Here is a 22,846-nt window from a genome sequence, read left to right as displayed (position 1 = left end):
CCTTCTCACGATTTTACCTACAAACTCGGGAGATACCAAGAAGGCGTAATTAGGGGGATTTGGAGTTGTTTTCCAAGGCCGGTTTTACGCTGCCTGCCCCCCCCCCCCTTATTATTACAACCCTCCAGCCTGCCAGCCGGCGCTTTTCCCAACATTTTCTATTTCTCAGGCCCTCGCAACTTGCCTGCAAAAAAAAAGAAAAGAAAAGAAAAAAAGCGCTAAACACCGCCAACAACCTGGGCCAGCATGGAAGCGTGTGTTGGCTTTTGCAATTAATTTCTTTTTATACGATCTCTCTCTTTCCCCCCCCCCTCCCCCGCCGCCTCTCCTCCTCCTCCTCAGCCCGCTTTCTCCCTCCGTATGCATTCTTGCAGGCTCTCTAAAAGTACGCCCAGTTGCTGCTTCCTGGTCGGTTTTGCTGGGTGGGGGAGGGGCGGCGCGGGCAGCAGCGGAAACCAGACATTAGCGATAAGAGCGCGCGCTGCACAGCCGTCGGCGGCAGTTCTCGTGGCATTGCAGCTGCATGAGGGTTTTTGGGGGGGCCGACGAGAGACATGCCGCGGTGCCAAGGAGAGTGACGAGTCCCGGGTTGTTGTTTTTTTTTTTTTAATATCCCTCCCCCTTCCCCCCCACCCCTTTGGTTGTAGTTTTTGCTCTCTCTCTTTCTCTCTCCCCCCTTCACGTTTTGATCGTCCTCTCCTCAATCCCCCACAATGCCTTGGTCGATCTGTCTAGGATCTGATGGTTTGCCTTTGAAAAAAGAAATGTGAGAGGTAAGAGGTCCTCTTTTTTTTTTTGGGTTTGGTGGATGATGATGAATGATGATGGCGGCGATGACGATGAGGGGGCTTTTTTTTTTTAAAAAGCGAGGGATCCCAGCTCTTGACGGTGCTTTCGATGATGATGATTTTTTGGTTAGTTCCAAATATACAGTATGTATATTTCTATACTGTACATATATATGTATAGATATATACACGCGCATGAAGCTTTGCGTTGGAAACACACACACACACACACACACACACACACACACAGAGAGAGAGAGAGAGAGAGAGAGAGAGAGAGAGAGGGAGAGGATGGGGGGAACAGGGAGGAAGTGAGCGTTTAAAACGTTGCTTTCGGTGGCCAGAAGTGCCACCGCAGTTGAGGATTTCAGATTACACCCCCTCGCAGGGCTTAAAAAAGAAAGTAGAAGGTCGCAGCTGCAGTTTTGCTTTGTAGCAAATAATAACAGTGAAACAGGCACCCGTTTCCTCCCCGGGTGCGTTGTGTGTGTGTGTGTGTGTCGGTGTGTTCCTCTGCAGGGTTGTGCAGTTTCGCGGGGCGACACGCACGCATAAAGACGGAAGCCACGGGCTAAACAGGTGCATGGGAAGGTCCTGGATCTCGCCTTGACCTTTCTTTCAGGCTAAAATTACCCCCTTCCCTGAACTTGGCTTGCTGCATATATGCCCCTCAGGAGGGACCAACCAGCTCCGCTCGGCAGGAGGAAAGTGGCGAGAGGCGCTCCACTTTTCCCCTTCTCCGGCTTCATTGCACTCCATGGGCTCGCCGACTGCAGCCCTTTGCCCGCCTTACCTTGCCTTGCAAGAACTGGGGAGCAGGATCCCTCCGTTTGAGGGCGGAGTGGGAGGGGGTCCCGAGCCAGTGTATTCCGTTTGTTCAGTATGGTATGTCTCTCTCTCTCTCTCTCGTTTTTTTTTCTTTTTAAATGTGAGCCAAATAATGTTCGCTGAGAGATTTAATTCCTTGCCTCCTGCACATAAATTACGTGTGACATGTTTAGTTGGGCTTCCTTATATGGAGAGCACTGTGGCTTTTGCCCAGGCTAACAGGGCGGGGGGGGGGGAAAGAGAAGGTGTTATTTTTGTGACAGAAAAGAAACAAAATTCCCATGTGTTTCCCCTGTGTTCCCTGTGATTTAAATATATATATAAACGGGCAAACAAAAAGATCTGACACTTGTGTACATTACATCTAGCACTTGAAGTTGGAGATACATGTTGCCTTTATAAAGAATACTGTATGTTATATAAGGAAAATATCTACTATGTAAGGAAGATATATTATATTAAAAAAAACCCACCACGTCAGTTAACACTTTTATTTAGGAAGGGAGAGCGATCCAGTTATTTGTCCTTTAGAACCAGAACTTGAGGAGATATTATGGTTTTGATTTCTCTAAGGGAATGTTAGCTGTGGTGCAGTGTAAGGTATTGTCTTTGAAGTAGTAGTTTATTGACACAGGTAGGTTAAAGGAGGCAACTTACCCCCTGCTAAACTTGGAGCTTGTGGTTTTTAAAGTGAATTTGTTTCAGGCATTGATTGGTTCCGACGCGAACTTAACTCATAAAGAAAAAAAAAGTTTGGAGAAGAACTGTGTGTTTGTCTACAGTAGTATCATTGTGATGACAGATTTTTCTGAACAGGAGACTGCTGGGTTGCAGGTGTTTAGGCCTTTGAGTATAAATACATATGTAGTCTCCAGCTTGGGTGGGTGCATAACCTTGCTTATAGCTATGGATGTGTGTTGTGGTGTTACTGTTTTTGAGAAGAAAGAATTGTTTAGTATTGAGTAGTTTTCAAAGCCTGCAAGATATTTCTAGATCATCATCCACTCCTTCAGTGTGTGGCTTTGCACTGGTATTTTTTTTTTTTGGCATTTAAAGAAATGCAGATGGAGCAAAGGAGACCTAGTGGTCTCTCCACAGTCCGTGAAAATCTTTTGATGCATAGAGAATGTCACATGGACCATCCTTTGGATAGGTACCTATGAAAAGAAAGTAAGATGTGTAGCTGGTGAATTGTGTCTATAGAAAAATTGGGGAAATTGTGTTGCTTAGATTTTCAGTGGTCTGTAAGGAAAGCGAAGCAATCGTGTTGCAAAATCTGCAACTGACCCAACCATGACTAAAGAAGGTTGGCGAAAGGCACTCCAGGGAGTCTGAGCAAAGCGAGACGTGTAGACATCAGTGTCTACAAATTAGGCGGGGAGGTATGGCTGCTGCTGCTGCTCCCTTTGGGTATTTTAAAAGAAGAGCAAACTCCTCCCAAAGGGAGACTGGTTTCCTGCTGCAGTCCAGTGCCGGCTTACCTGACAGTAAGTCTCAGTGAATTCACATTTCAGTAGATGTGCATAAGACAATGTGACAAGATTTTACAGACAATAGATTTACATGTTTTTTTATTTAATGGTGCTGAAGGAATGTCATGCTCTTTTCCCTTAAAAAGCACTAATGAGGAAATATCTAATAGGTTTTCAGTGGAAATACAGGATATTAAAAAAGGGAGGAGATTTCTACAAAGTGGGCTGAATATGTTGAAATTGGGGGGAGGGAGATTAAGGAATCTATTCAGATTAATTACAAGTGGAAGATAAATAGGGTGTTCTTATTTTATTGTACCAGTATAATAAAGGGTGCTTTCACTGAACTAGATTAAATTTAGGGACTTAAAAGTAAACGTTAACAATGCAAAATTGTCCTAACACAGGCGTCTCATTTCCTGATTCTTTTGACAGTTTGGTGCTGTAGGCTATTATTTATTTATTTATTAAACTTGTATACAACACTTATTCATGGTAAACACTACCCTGGCCATATCATGGAAAAAAACAAAAGAAAAAAATAAAGAAGACAAAAACATTGTGGCATCTTAAGGACTGTTATATTTTAATGTAAGCTTTCATGGGCAAATCTACTTCTTTTATTTTTCTTTTGTTTTCACCTGATATGCTAACACAGACTAATATGATTATCTCTTCTAAAACTTCTCTGGGCAGTTTACCTCAAAGTGAAACAAACATAATATGAACTGAAATAATATTAAATAATATACTAAAAACTCAACCATATACTGTAGAGACAAATAAAGCAGCCCACAGTGTAGAGTGCCAAGGGAACCTGCCTGCTTTTCCCCTTCATTCTCTATCCTTCGATATTTGCTCTCTCTCTTCTTCCTTTCTGGTTAGCAGAACTGTACCTACCAATTTCGGGCAATGGACACGGTCTCTCGCCCACTCCACTCCACCCTGGTCCCTGAACATGAGTAGTCGATCGAAGGAAGGAAGGAAGAGGAGGAGGATGTGGTGTTCCTTGTGCCCCCTTTCCAGAAAAGAAAGTTTGTGGTTTTGAGAATAAAAAGTGAATAGGGCAAGGAGGTGTTGCTATTTATTTTCTGAAATAAATTCACTTCCAGATGGTGCTTTCAAAAGTTTGGCACCCTGGACCAATGTCCCTGGTTGCAGGCTTGCCAGTTAGTGAGGAGTAACTATGGCAGAAGTGGTGAATGTGTTCCGCCCCCCCCCTTCCAAATGTCATTGGACCTTAACATACATCTGGTGAGATCAACTGTTTTTGAGGGGAAAGGGCTCCTGTAAAGAGATGGTAAAATCCTGATCTCTTTCCAGTCCTGAATTTCTGTGAATGTTGTATTCTTGCTCATGTTTGTTCTTTTCTTTGGAAAGCCCTGTTTGTACCACTGTTGGACCACATGGCTTAGGAAGAAATAGCTCGAGAGAGCAAAAGAAAGGACGGTGACAGGAAAATTGTGCTCCATTGCGTACTTTGCCACTACGAAGAATGCATCAGTCCAGGATGGTCTATAAATGTGGCAGGAGGGTGGATTGGATTTAAATCACAATAGATTTTTTTTTAAATTGGACTTTTTGATGATTGAAATTTTAAAAAATGATTTTTTAAAAATCTAAATCAATTTGATTTTTAAAAATACCATTGGTTTTTATCCCCCCGGTGTGACAGCCACCCTAAGTGAGTTTTGTTTTCTCTTAAGTATTCACAGCTAAACAGTTTTCTTCTTGACCCCTGGCATGCAGAGTACATTGCAGCAACGTACTTTCCTGTTGCTTTGATAAGGTAGTTTTCAAAGAGGTGGTTATATTAGTCTGTGCAATCATGTCAGGCAAAATCCAAAGAAATAAAACAAGACCAAAACATGGCACCTTAAAGACTAGCCATTATATTTTTATGTAAGCTTTCGTGGACACGTCCACTTCGGACATTAAGAAACAGAATGAAATGAAATATACAGTGGTGCCTCGCATAGCGATCGCTCCATATAGCGATGAAATCGCTTTGCGATGGACTTTTTGCCATTGCAAGAGTGATCGCTTTGCGATGGTCCCTATGGGGAAATTTCGCTTTGCGATGATCGCAGGGAAGCGATCATCGCAAAGCCCCCATTTTCGGCCAGCTGATCAGCAGTTCCAAAATGGCTGCCGGGTAAACAAAATGGCCGCCCGCTGTTTTGCCTCGCTTTAGAGGCACTGAAAATGGCCACCGCAATGGAGGATTTTCGCATACGGTTAGTTTTTAAGCCCATAGGAACGCATTAAACACATTTTAATGTGTTTCTATGGGCTTTTTAAAACCGCTTAGCGATGAAATCGCTTAGCAGTGATTTTTGCTGCACCGATTAACATTGCTAAGCAAGGCACCACTGTATATGAAATATCAGTAAAGTAGAGGAGATCTTGAAAGTTTATTTCTAAGCAGAACATTTGAAGAGGAATACAGTAAATTATTTTATAAACTTGAAAAAGAGACTTTGGTTGTCTTTATTTCTCACATTTCAGACAGTTATGTGATAGGAGTAACTCCGCTGGCCTGTTTTGCTGAAGTACAGATTGTGACACACCCTTGCACTGAGCCAGCTTCCTGTGGCCTGGTTGTGAATTGTGCTTATGCAACTGGAAGGATAATGAGATGTGGGTGGCCAGGTTGTCCTGCTTCCGGCTGTCCTTCTACTGACGAGCAAAGACCTTTCCTTCCAGGCAAGCTTTCAGTAGCTAAATCAGGCCACAGAGAAAGGAGTTTTAATGTGGGATGCTGAGTATGTTACTGATTTTCTCATTTTAAAAAATGATTTAAAATATATTCTATATTAACATCATATATTAATACTGCAATGGCCAGAATCTGTTACTAATTTACACTGGCATTAGAAAAGTTGTGGTAGTGCTCATTAAGATTCCCAGGTGTGCAACTAACACTTTGTGAAGAAGAGGCAGTTTGCCGCTAAGACTTACTGGATTTGCCTTATACAAGGATAAATTAGTGATAGGATTCTGACTTTAATGTTGAATTTTTTAAAAACATAGTAACTTACTGTGTTTTAAATTGTCTTTGTTTTTCAATCACTTGTCAACCACCGTGAGTTTCTATATTGAGTTAAAGTTGGCATTGAAATAAATAAATAAATGTTTCCTCCCTGCAAAAAGCTTTAGTTAGCAAATTTGGCTAACACCAACTAGTAAAAAAACTGAGATGCTGTGGGCAGCCACCCCATGGGAAGCCTGGGAATCTGTTGGTTGAAGCAGGCCTTCTCTGTGGTGGCTACATTGCTTTGAAATTCCCTCCCATCAGAGGTGCAGTTAGCCCTATCCCTATTTGTTTTTAGGAGAAAATGTAAGACCTGACTGTTCTCACAAGTCTTTGCACCAGATTAATTTGGGTTTTTTGCCTAATTGTATTTTCAACCTGTGAACCTCTCTCTGCCAGCTACCTATAATACCTGTAATTTTGCTGTCTTTCTTTAAAAGTTATTGTATTTTTAGGGTTCATGACTTGTCTGATGCCATCTCTGGAGAATAATAACATTATTATTATTATTATTATTATTATTATTATTATTATTATTATTATTATTATTATTATTATTATTATTATTATTATTATTATTATTATTATTACTACTACTACTACTACTACTACTACTACTACTACTACTACTACTACTACTACTACTACAGAATTAGTATTATTATTATTAATGATAATGATAATGATAATTTGTTCTTGATTTGTTAATTGCCCAGAGTAGTGGCTTCACTACTACATTTAGTTGGGCAGGATAAAACTGTAATCAACTAGCTAACTAAATAAATTGGACCGTGAAACATTTCTTAAGTTTTTAAATGTTCCAAAGGCTAAATCCAAATAACTGCTAAACATTCCCAAAGGTTTATGGGTATGGGTTTATATACCTATAAATATTTTTCAGCACTTGGATAAGTTTGTTTTTAAAGACTCTTAACTCCCAGAATCCTACAGCAAGCTGATCTAAAGAACTAGAGTTTCCAGAATCTGAAATTTATGTTTGTTCATTGAACTCAAATGCTGCCACCCACTGTAACAATGTGGCAAACTGCCTTTGAAAGACTCTTGTTTCAAAAACAGCTTTCTATGTAATAAAAAGAAAGGTGTAGATCGTTGAGAAGCACAGACTTGCCACAGCCGTTTTGGAGAATGGAGAACTGGATTCCACCTGACACATTTTTGTGACTTTTCAGTTTCATGTTGTATTCTTGGTGGTTTTATGAAATAAATACAGATGTCTTCACTTGTTTGCTGTATCTGTTTTAGTATTTTGCTGTATAACCTATCCTAAAAAATATGTATATCAAAAGGTGGCATGAACATTTAAAAATAAATGAATGAATGAGGTTCTTTATTCTTTTTGGTACAGTATTTACATTTTTAAGGTGTGAAGCATGCCTGTGTGCTGCATACTGGCGAGAGCTGGTATAAAATATCCTGTAGGATATATTAATTTGCTGACTACTGTTCTTAAATCTTGAATTCTTCCAGATTATTTTTTAAAAAAAATCTCATGTTGTCCAGTGGCTTCTGTGACCACTATAAAATGGCATACAAAGAAATATTTTAGAGTGGCTATGTCATGAAATGCCCCTTACTTTCTCTAAGTAGCAAACATTTTGTTTTCAGCATGTTTTCTGGAGTTTCTCCTGTGCTGGACCTCTTTGAGTACCTCTTACTTCAACAGGAATGTGGAAAAACATGGATTTGTTAAGCCACTTCCAAAGATTAGAAGTCAAAATTTCACCTTTCACAGCTAAGCAAAATTACTTTGTATCTGCAAATGCTGATGAGTTCCCCTGCTCTTGGGTGAGAGATTGATCACAACATATTGCCAGTTGGACTTTTAGTAAAATGAGTTACTGTACATCTGATGTGGGACAATTTGCACGAAGGGAAATCCCTCGGCCACATTTGTTTTTTTTTCCACAGGGGAAAACATATCTTGACTTAATGTCTGGGACTAAAGATGGGGAAAGGTTCTCTTTATTTTTTACCCCAACTCTGAAAATGAAACAGCTTGTAGTTAAAAAAAAAAAAACCCCACACTTCCCACCCAAATCCTTGACACCATGATCCAGTCAATCATGGGTGGATATTACAGGTTATAGCCTAGGAAGCTGAAGCTGTTTCAGTTGCATGTGAACCTGAAGCAATAGAATGGCCCTTTATTTCTGGAACTAGTTATACTTTTCATCTGTGGTGGGGCGATAAACCTGTGCCTCTCCAGATGTTTTGGACTTCAGTTTCTAGAAGACTCGGCCTGCGTGGCCAATGGAAAGAGCTTGTACAGTTTGCTGTGAAAAACATCTGGAGCACAAGGTTTACCACCCTGTTTTACTGAATTAAGAACCAGGACGGTACCCTTAGAGATATCTAATATTTCACGATGTATGAATATTCCATGTGGTGTCAAGTCAATTCTGACTTATTGTGACTCTTCCCAGGGTTTTCCAGATAAAGAGTATTCAGAAGTGGTTTATCATTCCCTTCTTCTGGGGGCTTCCTTGGACTGCATGGACTGCCCAGGGCCACTTAGGCTGGCTCTTCTGGAATGTACAGTGAGGAACTGAACTCCCAACTTTTGGCTCCAGTTAGGCCAGATGCCTAACTAACTAAAGCCTTGGTCAAACTGCACAGTCCCAGGATGCTCCCAAGAAGAAGGGGATGGTAAACTAATGAGTACTTTCTACCTGCAGAACCGTGGAGAGGGTCTCCATAGGTTAGAATTTACTTGATGGCACTTTATTATTATTATTATTATTATTATTATTATTATTATTATTATTATTATTATTATTATTATTATTATTATTATTATTATTATTATTATTATTATTATTATTATTATTATTATTATTATTATTATTATTAATAATAATAATAATAATAATAATAATAATAATAATAATAATAATAATAATAATAATAATAATAATAATAATAATAATAATAATAATAATAATAATAATAATAATAATAATAATAATAATAATAATAATAATAATCAGATTTTCTTATCCTTGATTAGAAAGGGTGTTTCAACACATTGTGACATCTGATTGAAAAATAAAACTGGTGCAATAAAGTTGATGCAATAAAGATTTTTCAGTCCTGCACTGTGCTGAAAAGACTTGGGGTGTTGTGTCAGCAGCAGTATTAGCCACAAAAGTGTTGCTTCCCCCTAAGATAAATATTATGTAAAATAACTTGTATTTTGTGCTAAATATATTTTGGGGCAAAAATGTATTTTGCAGGGAAAAAAAAGATAATTTTCCTTTTAAAAAAGGTCCTCAAATATGAAAAATGTCAAAAGCTCAAATAATTGTTTTGAATTAATGCCAATAAAGGTCTGTATGTAATTGTTTTGAGGTGGGGATTTTTTCATCCTCATGTACAGGAGCAAAATGGGGAGCCATTTATATTGCTTTTAATATCACAGAATTGACAGAATTACTAGCATCGGTGTTTTTAGGCTTTTCTCAGTGCACAAAATTGCTGATGGCCAATGAAAGAGGATCTTACCCTTCCGTATATGACTGGTGTATGAGCCAGCATTAACCAATAAGTGCATTATTGTGTGGCAGGGGCTACTATTTTGAGTTGTTGGGAGGAGACTTAATTTATAGGTTGAAACTTGATATTCCCAGAAGGGATAGTTTATTGCAGAGAACAGACTGTGGCTGAAACAAGGAGTCTTAAAGAGAACTGCATTGTTCTCTTCTTAGGAGAATGTACTCCTTGCTTCTAAATATGCTGTTAAGGATAAACATACATCTGGCCATCTGCTTTATAAGCTTAGATGTACACGTTGTGAAACTTAGCAGAGACCTAGTATGAAAATTCAGGAGAGAAAATCCCTGTGATTAGGTGGGCAGGATTTAATACCTCCTGAGGATGAGAACAGTATATTATTGTCAGTTAAACATTCTGTGCCTCTGTCATTTTGAAAATAAATGAGTGAGGTTGGTGGAAAAAATGAAATAGTCATGTACCTTAGCTTTAAATTAGCTCCTTTTCTTGCATATTTTTTTACAAATTAAAATATTGTGGAATTTGTAGTAAATTGAGAGCTACTGTTTCTAATAATCATAGCCAGTTCACTAAGGAGTCAGTCTTCGCTTGTTGCATAGTCTGTAGTGCTGAGGGTTTACCCTTAAAATATTAGAAAGTACTGACCATGAATTGCTACTTATATTGGTGCAATCACAATGTTTTTTTTTTTTTGACAGTCCTGTAACTGAAATATGGAAGTTTGCCTCTCTCTCCCACTTAGCAAGTAATGAATAAGTGGCTAAATTAAATTCTGTTTCCTTGTGAGAGCAGTAATGATCTGGAATCTAGCGGCTCTTTTAATGGTCATAAAGACATTGAGACTCTGTTCCACCAACAGCCTGGAATAATATTTCTCCTCCATGTCTGTGGAGTAGCAGAACCCATATAAATATATTTAGTTAATGTATGCTCATCTGACACAGGATTATAAAATGAAAAGTAGAGAATTAAGGACTACTTTGTAATTATGTACTGAAAACTCTCATGGTAAGGTATGAGCCTTTTCTTCTTCTCACAGGGAGAAAATATTAGATGTCCAGAGTTGTAGGACATTTATTAGTGGATTGCCCAGCTATCTTGATGTGGGGGCGCTCCTATCCTATTGTCCCTATCTTGATGTGGGGGCGCTCACCACTTTGGTCCATGCCCTTGTAGTCTCAAGATTTGGTCCATGCCCTTGTAGTCTCAAGATTAGACTACTGTAATGCACTCTACGTGGGGCTGCCTTTGAGACTGACGCAGATGGTACAAAATGGGGCGGCCAGACTTCTTACGGGGTGAAAAGGTACCAACATATTTTCCCCATTCTGGCCCCTTGCGTTGGCTGCCCATTTGTTTCCGCATTGATTTCAAAGTTCTTACAATTACATATAAAGCCATAAATGGCTTAGGACCTTGATATGTGGCAGAGTGCTTTCTCCCACCCAGTTCCGCCAGAGTCACTCGTTCCAGCCAGGCCGGGCAGCTGAGGGACCTAACGTTGAGGGAGGTCCGGAAGGAAAGAACAAGGAACAGGGCCTTCTCAGCAGTGGCCCCTCGCCTTTAGAACAACTTGTCAGTGGAGATCCGCCTGGCCCACTCTCTGGACATCAAATATGTTTTCAGGAATAAACTTAAAACCTGGCTGTTTGGGCAGGATTTCCTTCCTGCCATATCTTCATTTCTTATACTTTGCCATCCTGGACCTATAATATATGTTTTTGGTTTATTGTTTTTAAATTTGTAAACTGTCCAGAGTAAACCTTTGGTCTAGATGGGCGGGATAGAAATCCAATAAATAAATAATAAATTATTGAAGTATATTAGCCACCTAGTTACATGCTTTCTGAGAATGAATTATGTGGTCATGGATATGGGATAGCAAAAAAAGTGCAATGTTTGTAAATTGACTCAGTTGGATATTATGCTAAACCTTGGGCTGATCCAACTATGCGAATTTCCTCCTGTCTTCAACCCATAAAGTTGCTTTGCTAACCATGGTTAAAGTCAGAGGTTGGAAACTGTTGTTTTTGAATTGCAATCCCCAGACTCCTATAGTGGCCATGCTGACTAAGGACTTGAGGACTTAGAGCCCCAAAAGTAAGTTTTTCAAGTTCTAGTTATGTTTAACCATGGTTTAGGGTTTGGGCAAAAAAATAAACTGGGGTTTGCCAAAAGCAGAAGCTTTATAACATTTCCTCATGATTGTGCCAGGAAAAAAAAAGGTTGTGGTGTTATAAGTTTGAAGGTGTCTGGATTTTTCCTCCCTGTGTCACTAAAACACATCGTAGCATGATATCCACATGGGTTCACTGCTTTATTGGGGAAGAGATTACAGAGTTGCTTTTATAATTTTTGTATTTTTTTTTGTTTATCAGCATATGCATCAGCTGCTACTCGTGTGTATTCCAGGCAGATAGTATGCTCAAAAACTGACGAATGCCATGTGTTCACAAATGGATACTAGTTAACAATCCCAAGCAAATTGTCTTACAGCTGAGAGGAGCTCTTGTGGAAGTTGACAGGCATCTAGAGTTGAGATTTTAACCATGTATATCTAAACAGTAAGACAATAGTATTCCTCTTTCCAGGCATTTATATAACTCTGCCGGCCTTCCTAGCATTTTCATATGAATTTAACATTCATAACTTTTGGATAGGCACAGTAACAGTTGCATTACTCAGTACATTCCTATTGGGTTAGAAATAAATTGGTACTTGAAAACTTCAAGACCTTATTTTATTTTTAAATTGAGGCCAAGTAAGGACTGGTTCATGGGTTATAAACTGGTTCCACTCAATGTGGTCTCAGTGTAGTTTGGGTTTCTGTGGGTGTGTTTTTAACTTCCCAGTGGCAAACATAATGTCGTGGTCTCCAGCTCTTGTGATCCAGAGAATTTGCAGCTTTGTCTGTGGACACACACAAGCTCTCCAGATAAACCTGTCTTCGTGATGCAGTAGTTAGGGAGCTTCATGGCGCAGTGGCCTTCCATCCTTCAGAGGTCAGTAAACTGAGTACCCAGCTCGCCGGGGTGGTGGTGGTAATAAGTAGCTTTCAGATAATGCTTTAAGAGCTATGTGTCAGTATATAAACAGCACACTTTTTTTGCTTTTGAAGAGGACAAATACAAAAACCATAATATCCATCTGTAGTGTTCTCAAAGAACATAAACATCCCTTTACGATTGTTGCAATTAGTGGGCTGGGCTCTAGATTCAGAAGCCTAAACTTGACACTGTCTGTACAGGGACATTTATCATTTGGGCAAAAGTTTTAGTATATGTTCTGAATATTTTAAGTATTTTGATTACATAAACTCTAAACGACTTGCAGCAAAGGAGAACTCTATTTAATTTTGTAATAGAGTCATCACCTCATGTGGAATAATATTCTGATTAAAAATAAATTATTTGTTTTCTGAGCTACATGTGAAAAACAATCCTCTTTTATCTTAGTGCGACACATTTTCAGTTCAGTGTATAAAGATACTTTGTTCTAGAGCTTTAGACTTATGCGCCAGAAGAGAAATAGACTTAAGTCTTATTCGTTTAGAAAAACAAAGTAATAAGTCACATGACAAAACAGTATCAACATTTGAACTGTGCCCCTATCGTTTTGTTGAAAGATAAATAAAATATTATAAACAAATGTATCCTGTGCACCCTTGTTAATCGTGTGATGAGCTGACCTTGAAAAATTGTGCTGGAAGTAAAGTATACTCCTAAAACTAGGCTCTATGTACGTAAAAAAGCAGGAAAGTTAGGCAAGATTGTATATTCACTGATATAAATCTGCTTCTCAGTGCATTTGCTTGGTACAGCATTTCCTAGCTGGTTGTGCTGGATTAAAGCTCTCATCTTTCCCAGTCATATTGGAAAGTCAAGTTGAGGAAGGTAGGCATAAACTGCATTCAGTTTGCTTATGGCTTAAATTTATCCATTAATTTGAGTGACTCACTGGTTGTTTAAATATGAGTATTTTCTGCCAGTTTTGAAGAGTATATCAAAATCTATGCCTGGAGGTCTTTGATGAAAACTTTTACAGATCTCAGTATGTGTGTGTGTGTGTTTGAACACTTAACACTGATTTGTGTGGGAGTTATGATGATTATATAATATTCAGTACAGATTTACACTTGGCAAAACTGTTTCATTTTCCTGTTTCTTTAAATTCAAAGCTAGTTTGAAACCTCTAGCCAGTTATAGTGTTATTAAGCTAATTTATCAACTCCCTTGAGATATACTCAATGATCCATAAGGTCTCTTTCAGCTCTGCAGTTCTAAGACAACGGTTATGATGATATGGGCAGTAGAGCTGTTCCTCTGACTCTACCTCAAATTTTATGGCTTTCCTGTACCTAGCCTCTACATATTAAATATGTTGTTGTTGTTATGAGTAGTTATGTTGCTTTGGATTCAAGGTGACCCTGTGAATTAATGACCACCGAAATGTCCTATCATCAACAACCTTGCTTAGCCCTTGTAGACTCAAAGCTGCAACTTCACTTATTGAGTTCAACCATCTCTAAAATAAGAATGTTTTGTAGAAGGGAAATGCTCTAGAACCTAGATTATAGAGAGACGCAGAACACATGGTGATTGGCAAGCTGTAGCTCTTCACAAGTTTTGTGATTTCCTACCTTGGTTTTCCTATCGCTCACACATTCATCCATAGGCCACATGAATGGCAGCAGCATAACATGCATAAACTGAAAGGTAGCGGCTTGGGACAGGTGTCTACCCCAGCAGGTTTACTTAAGTGGTTATTTATTAATTTATTTGTTTATTTTTGAGGGACTATTGGCTATGCCAATGAGGAAAAAATGGTGCACTGTTGCTTCTGGAAGCCTCCAGAAATTGTGCATCACTATTTAAATAGGCTGAATGGGCCTTTAAAAAACATCAGTGCGTTCACACACAGAAACCAGTTTTTGAGAATAAGAAGTCAATTTGCAGACAATTTCATTTGCATTTTTGTATTTTTGTATGTTTAATTTTTTGATGGGTGATGTGGCCCCCTGGATGATCCAGGTAGCAGCAAATTGGCCACAGTGCTTTCCCTCACTTTAATTCCTAGTGGTTTTCAGTATAAGTGAGTGCATGAATGTGAACCCCTTAAATAAATGAAATTCGGCCATACTCCCAAATGCAGCTCTGCTCGTTTTGTGTGTGTGTGTGTGTGTGTGTGAGAGAGAGAGAGAGGACTGAGTGGGGGTCTTCTCCACCCCTTCCTAATGTGCCTCTGACCAGAATAATTGCTTCCTCCCCAGAGACCAAAGTGGATGAAAGTTTTATGAAGAAGGTATTCATTAGCCTGTGCCGAAGGAAGGAGAGGGAGAAACCCTTTGAATTAAGGGAGGGAAGAAAGATTCCTCACACCCATTAACACGGAATGTTATTTAAAAGCTGCTAATTGTATTAAGTTGTGGGATGATTGGGAAAAGGGGGCATTGAGTAAAGGGAATGTGGGCTAATTGAATGAATCCTGAAAATATTCAGGGGGTTGTGGGCATCTGTTAGGATAGCAGTGACCAGAATATTAAGGTTGGTGGTCCAGCTAATCTGGAGGATTTACTCCCCTCCCCTGACTGTTTCAAACGACCATTCTCAAACCCCCCCTTTTTTTTGGCTGCAGCCATAAACACAATATGAAAGAAATATAGGCCAAATCAGGATTGTATAATTCACATAACTTATAAGGTGGTGTGTGAAAACATGGTTTCCTATCCGTGCCCCCCTTCAAATATAGCAGGCTGCCTCCCCGGGGCTATATGGCACCCATTGAGAATGACTGGTTTAAAGCTATCCAGAACACACACACTCCACCATCCACCCACTTTGGAGAGCATAAAAGGACACTGTGAGGAATATATTACTTTGTAGAGAGCTTTTTACCAGTGTGTGTGTGCTGATGCCTATTATATATATTTTTTTGTTTTTATTGAAAACAGATTGCTTTATTCTCTTTATGCACAGAAAAATCTATTGGCAGATGGGCCATATTGTAGTTGGGGTTTTAATGTGTTGGTATATAGTCTGATGTTTTGACAATGCTGTGGATCAAGTACTTGCAGCAATCCAAGTACTTAGAATCATGGCATACCTACGTAACTTTGAAACCTGCAATGGTTTAATTGCTATAGGACTGATATCTGACAAAATGCTGTAGATGTATAGATCCTCCTGTGTGTATGACTGAATAGATTGGCCCATGTCTTGTAAATGTTTTGCAGAAACGCCATGGAAACCAGTGTGGTGTAGTAGCTAGAGTGTTTAATTTGGCTATGAATGAAAGCTAATAATAATAATTACATGCCTTCCTATCAGTTATGAGTTAGGGTGGCACTTCTCAGGGTTTTCTGGGTATAGAGTACTCAGAAGTGGTTTAGGTAAAGGTAAAGGTTCCCCTTGACAATTTTTGTCCAGTCGTGTTTGACTCTAGGGGGCGGTGCTCATCCCTGTTTCCAAGCCGTAGAGCCAGCATTTGTCTGAAGATAGTCTTCTGTGGTCACATGGCCAGTGCGACTTAGACACGGAATGCTGTTACCTTACCACCGAGGTGGTCCCTATTTATCTACTCTCATTTGCATGCTTTTGAACCGCTAGGTTGGCGGGAGCTGGGACAAGCGACGGGAGCTCACTCCGTCACGTGGATTCGTTCTTACAGCTGAAGATCTACAGACCTTACTGCACAGAGGCTTCTGCGGTTTAACCCACAGCACCAACACGCCCCTAACGGAAGTGGTTTACTCTTCCTTTATTCTGGGGGCCACTCTTGGCTTGTGCAGCTTTCCCAGTGATACACAGAGGGTCTCTTCTCTTGTGAAGCACAGTGAGGAATTGAACTCCTGCCCTGTGGCTCCACAGCCACATACCCACCTCATGGAGCTACGATGTAGCTATGGATGAAATCTAAGAAAATTACTGTTTCATAAAGATGTAGTGAATACTCACAAAGTTTCCCACCCTTGATGAAAAAGAGCATCTTGATAATCCATTGGAAGAATTGCCACCTGCTGCAAATTCTTTTGCTCCAACCCGAGAGGAGAAAGACCAGCACTTTTATTTTTACTGACAGCATTCACAAAAAAGTTTGTAGGAAAACATTCCCCCATGTATTTTGCGTAAAGTTCTATAGTTTTTAAAAACAATGCAAGTTTTGTGTGTGTGTGTGTGTGTGTGTGTGTGTGTGTGTGTGTCTGAAAACAAGGTCCATTAATTTTATGAAAAAAAGTCACAAAAATGCAAAAAATGTATGCAGACTTGCTAATCTCAGCCACTAGACTGAAAAGAAATAATTCATTTCCACCTGCAAAGAAAAAACAAACAAAAAATGAGTAAAGATCTGTGTACTTACTGTCTCATATCCATGCCTGCTTTGTAGTGTTTTACCTTGAGGTCTTTAGAAGAAAGAGTGAGATACAAATAAAATACTATTATGCATGAATTTATTTAATGCATGTTTTTTCCATCCCTCCTAAGGAACTTCAAGCGGCTAATAGATAGTTCCCAGGCAGTCTGTTATCAAGGCAGCTTACAAGACATGTTGGAGTCAGCGGTAACACTGTGTTATACTGTATGTCTTCAGGCTGATTCCTCAACCAGTAAAATATTAGCCACATCTACAGATTTCCGTTTTCATCTCTGCATGTACATTTTCACCAGAGATAGAATTTTTTTAATGTTATCTTTATATTAATATTTCAGAGAAAACATATGTACAGTATAGTGCTTTTGAACAGTTAAACAATATTCAAATTATCAGTAAATGCAAAAAAGACATAGTTAAAACCAAGGGATTGGACAGCTAACTCAAGTGAAGAAACCAAAGAAAAATAGTTTTGTTAAAAAATATTGGAAGTGTGAAAAATAATGTAGAGACATAAGACAGAGAGGTAAGAATGCCTTGTTTTTTGTTTATCTTGGCCTTCAGATGCCTTCCCTGGGCAATTTCATGTTTGCATAATCAGTACATCCTGTGATTTATATACTCATTCTGCAAGGATAAGATGGATGCGTCCTGCTTATTTGCTTGGAATATCAGTTGTGTGGCCAGTAGCAGGTGGAGGGGGAAATTTTTTATATGGGAGTAGAGGATAATCTGAACTCATACATTCAGTCAGAGGTGAATGTAGCTGTAGAAAGTGAAGATGTGTATTACAATAAGATCTATATTATATTAAATATTCCTATCTGATGCTGGAAATGCATGGGTTTCTTGGATTTATTTTTTTGGTTAGAAGTTTATATAATTTGCTTCCCAACCTCGGGTCCCAAGATGTTCTTGGACTACAGCTCCCAGAAATCCTGGCCAGTACAGTTAATGCTGAAGGCTTCTGGAAACTTTAGTCCAAGAACATTTGAATACCCATGATTGGGAACCATTTATTTAATCAGAGGTTTATACCTTTGTTTGAAGTTATGCCATTACATATTGTAATGTTAATTGGGATTCTTGAGTTGTATGATAAAGAGAAAGATGAATTCATTTGTAAAAAGATTGGATTGGAATGTGCTTGTCGAAGACCTGCAGTCAGGATATCCTTTAGCTAGGGAAAGTGTGTGATTTTAATTTGTAGAATGGCTTTGTGATAAGGCCTGATGATGTGATTGGACAAGTTACAGAAAAAAGTCACCATTTCCTTCTTTGTCTGTAGAGAAACTTTGCTAACAGATTTATAACAGTGAGTCATCTAGTTCCCTCTAGTGAGAAAGCATTAGTTTTAAATGACCAGACAGGAAAGTTTAATAATATATATTATGTTTCTTTTTTAGCACATCACCGAACTAATATAAATTTGCATCTGTGGATAGGTTAATAACTTTCATAAATTGGTTTGCACTTATTTTTACCGAGCACTAAGCAGTGACTGAGTGAGAATAAGGAGCTTGATGCTAAAAAGTACCGATTTGCGTGGGTAAAGCTTTAGCTTAAATTATGTGCTGGTTGTGGAAACTCTGCTCCCCCCCCCCAAAAAAAACCTCAGACTTGTCATGTTGGAATAGCTCAAAGCCAAAGCCTTAGAGCCCTTTCAGGGAAGGAGTGTGTCTTCCTGGGTTAATTAACAGTGTCCTTTTGGAATTTGATGACAACAAATTCCATCAGTGGAGGAAAAGGCATAAAACTTTATTCAAGAGACAAGTAAAGCAAAAGGTTCACACAGTAAAACAGTAAAGTAGAGCAAAACCTTACACCAGGTAAGCCCCTGAAGAACTATGGTCGGAGACCCCTGAAAATCACAAGAGCCTCCAGAGAAGCTCTGAAATATTTTTGTGAAGTGGAGAAATGGCACAAGAGAGCATTCAGGAGGTGATCAAGTTGGGCAGTGTCACTCCAAGAAATGAGTATTTCCTATGAAACACTATGACGTGCACCAGGTATCCAGGATGAGATCAGAAGGCGCTTTCCCACTTGTAGAAAGTGTCTTCTCAAAACAGGATGTTTTACATCTTCAACTCAAGTGTAGTATAAGGAAATTGAAACTGAGAACCAAATATGTTCTTCAACTCATGCAGGCTGTTGCTTAGGATTGGGAACTATGATTGGACATCCAAGTTATGGATTTCCTTCTAGAGTTCCCCCACACATCCTTCAAGTTGATGTTGAAGGGCCTTTTAATGGTGAGTAGGAAGATGTTGCATTGCTTTCGTTGTTGTTTGTTTTAAATTGTGGTATTCTTGTTTGGCTTTAACTCAATAACTTACTTAAAGGTATTTTAAGATAATTTATGGTGGATTTTAGACATGTCTGTTGTTTATGTTGTGAGAATTCTTGGGTCCTGCAAAGGATAAGGGTGGAAGATAGATAAAACAAACAAATAGATAGTTAACTAATCAACTTTGAGGGAAACAAGTGTTTGTTTTTTTAGGTGTTTTGTTTCTTTCTGTTTTTACATTTATCTTAAAAACATTGTTGTGTGTTTCTGTTGGCTTGATTGTATTTTAGCAGATGTCGCTTGTGATTTTAAATATTGCTGTGGTTGCTATCTATATATTCTTACGGAGACTGTTAGCCACCCTGCCTTCCTGTTTGAACAGACAAGCTCAGAATGCAAACTGAGATGACAGTGAACAAATCTACCTATGACAGTTCTGTGGGTTCTTTTATTTTTTAGGCTGTTTCACAAATAATTTCACAAGCATTACTGCCATCAAAGCTGTTATCCTTGCTTTCATATGTAATCCAGTCACACATGTTACCTAGTTAATTGACATGTGTAGCTGCACCATACTTAGTGGTCCCTTTGTGCAGAGTGTGCTAAAATGAGGCTGTCAGGACACTGGGTGTGGGGGCATGTGTGTTTGCATACATCGTCTTGTACTCTAAACTGTCTTCTTGTGCAACTGGATGGTTGTGGAGGTCTTTAATCTGAGTCAACTGGAAATTAACAGCCAGGGTTGTACACCCATAATCATGGACAAGGACTTGACTCTCTCAATAAGTATTGAATAAGTAATGGGGAACAGAGGCATTTGACTTGCTTCTCTCTTAGAGCCCAGTGATGGTTGCCATTGTCAGACACCTGACTGTTGTTACCTTTAGCAATAACCTTTATGGGAGGGATGAAATAAGCAAATAAAGTACCACTTTGGCTACTGTATGTGTGTGTTCTGTGTTGTCAAGTCAGAACCAACTTGTAGCATCCCTAAAAAGTTTTTCAAGGCAAGAAAAATGTTTGAGGAATGGTTTTCCCAGTTCCATTACTCCCCCAGTGAGTTTCCATGGCCAAGTGGGGATTCGAATCCTGCTGTCCAGAGTCCTAGTCTGTCACTCTTTGCACTATATCACACTGGGAATCCCTGGCTGCTCTATATCAGTTCTTATGCTTAGAAGTCAGTGCATTTTAAGATTCGTTTGAGAGGAAATCTTTCTCTCTTTTGCATAGGAAATTCAGTGCTTCTTGATTTTTTGTTAAGTTTGAACACTTTGTGAAGATGGAAGCACATGAATACAACTAAGAGCACTCAATAACTCAACTATAAATAGCTCCAACTTTTAGCTCCACAATAGATATGTCTTCGCTAAATAAAGTGATGAGGGAAGTACAGTGGACCCTCTACTTACGGAATTAATCCGTATTGGAACGGTGGCTGCAAGTCGAAAAGTCTGTAGGTCGAATCTCCATTGACCTACAATGCATTGAAAACCGATTAATCCCATAACTGGCAGTTTTTATTCTATTTTTGTTCCATTTTGGTTTTTTTCTGGTCTGTAAGTCAATTCTCCATCTGCAAGTCGAATCTAAATTTTGCGGCCAGAGAAGTCTGTAACTCGAAAAGTCTGTAAGTCGAGCCGTCTGTAAGTCGAGGGTCCACTGTAACACCTATAAGTTCAGATTTAGGGAGAAATGAATTCAAAATATTAATACTTTGCTTAAGGAAAGGGAAACATCACTTTAAATATTTGAACATAGATGCTTCATAATTTTTAAAAACCTTTTGTATGTTGTTTCTGATGGGTGTTCCATGATTTTTTGAGCATCGGAAACTTGATGAATCAGGCAGCAGACTTTCTGAAAAGTTTTCCTGTTTCCAACAACAGTGCTTACAACTAGATTTTAGTTTAAAACATAGACTTCTATTGTTTTTAATTCAGAATACTAGTCAGTGAATAATTCTTTTGATAACCCTTATGTTAGGAATGTTGGGAAAGTGTGAAGGCAATAGGAGAAGGGGACAACAGAGGATGAGATGGTTGGACAGTGTCATGGAAGCTACCAACATGACTTTGGGCTAACTGCGGGAGACAGTGGAAGACAGGAGGGCCTGGCGTGTTCTAGTCCATGGGGTCATGACTTAACAACTAAACAACAAAAAACAGTACACATTTGCTTTTATGGTGACTCTTTGCAGGATATTCAAGATAGAATACTCAGAAGTGGTTTACCATTCCCTTCTTCTAGGAATGCCCTGGGACTGTGCCACTTGCCCAAAGCCACACAGGCTGACTCTACTCGCAGGAGACACTGTGGGTAATCAGACTCCCTGTAGCCAGATACCTAAACCACTGATCTATCCAGCCACCAAATATTTTTATTGAGCACTTGGAAATGTTGCTTTAAAAAATAAAAAAACCAAACAAAACTACAGCTACCCAGCTCCCTATGCCAGCAACATAGCTAATGACTATACTTGCAGGAAGACTGTGGGAGCTATAGTTAAATAAACATTTCCAGGCCTGTTATTATTGTACTAGTTTGGAGCAGATAGCTAGATCGAAGTCTTAGACTTGCCCTTCCTTCTGCAGCTCTCCCACTTAAGCTGAACTCCTGTGTACACATGTAATATAGTTGGTCTTTCTTTTGCAACAGGACTGGATAAAATAAATATAAATGGTGGTTAGTGAGAAGCAGCCACCGTCTGAAACTAGCAATGAATTCTGGGTTGTTTTTGCCTGCAAACCACCCTTCCCCCAATTTGCACGCTAAGAGCATGTCTGGTCTGTTTAAAATCGAAAAAGAAGTGTCTGTTATTGTGCACCGGTATGCAGGAGAGGAAAAGAATGGAAAGTTTAGACCAAGGTGATGGCTACTTACTTAGAGGGAAGCCATGGTATCCACTTGTATCTGAATTGGGCCATTGTGTTAAAAAAAACATTGCTGTCCACTAATAGTCTTTAACTTAGGTTGAAGGGGATCTCCCAAAGAGTGATGCACGGCCTTTGTTCTGAAAGATTGTTACGTATTCTGTATCAGTTAGGATCTGGGAAGCCAACTTATGTGCGTGATCACATAGTCCTCTTATATGTGACTTCTTACTAAGTCTACAATGGAGAACATGCTGCCCTCTGGATGCTATTCTTTACAAGTTTCTATCCTGCCTTTTCCCTCAGAGGGGGACCCAGTGGCTACTGTGCTCATTATACTGTGCTCATTATACTGTACTAATGTCACAAAACCTGTATTCCTTCCTCATTGGCAATATAGGCTATGTTCAGTGTGAGTTAACTCCTGCAACATTTGGAAGGCCACAGCTCCACCCATTTTAGGCTTAAAGTGAATGTGCTGTTTGACTTTTCTAAAACCAAAATAAGTGATACTTTTCCACTGCTATTTCTGAGCTGCCATAGTTGTTTCTGAATGGCACGGTGGCATAATATTTAAGGTAGAAGTACTGCTGCCTCTATCTTCTGGCTGCTGTACACCTAAGCTGGAGGCGGAGGATTCCTCTGCTTCAGCAGTAGGAAACAGGGCA

The 22,846-nt window shown here is 39.3% G+C and overlaps 1 protein-coding gene across 29 annotated transcripts in view; it reads left to right on the top strand.

Annotated features, from left to right (window-relative positions):
* The first annotated feature begins 425 nt into the window (after positions 1–425).
* Positions 426–22,846, top strand: part of MBNL1 (muscleblind like splicing regulator 1) — a 217,322-nt gene continuing 194,901 nt past the window's right edge. For 9 of the 29 annotated variants that reach the window (XR_013542944.1, XM_020781921.3, XM_020781918.3 and 6 more), the window contains exon 1: positions 426–773. Coding sequence is in view for 2 of the 29 variants with exons in the window: in XM_078389103.1 (XP_078245229.1) it covers positions 1,671–1,673 (3 nt within the window). In the remaining 27 variants the exon portion in view is untranslated. Of the gene's footprint in view, positions 933–1,238; positions 1,674–2,835; positions 3,104–22,846 lie in introns of those variants that run through there. The other 20 variants (XM_078389101.1, XM_078389098.1, XM_078389094.1 and 17 more) reach the window with 13 other exon arrangements.

Source organism: Pogona vitticeps, chromosome 3, assembly GCF_051106095.1.
Source record: "Pogona vitticeps strain Pit_001003342236 chromosome 3, PviZW2.1, whole genome shotgun sequence".
NCBI lineage: Eukaryota > Metazoa > Chordata > Lepidosauria > Squamata > Agamidae > Pogona > Pogona vitticeps.
Note: the sequence above shows the minus strand (reverse complement) of the source record. Positions and strands in the feature narration are given on the sequence as shown.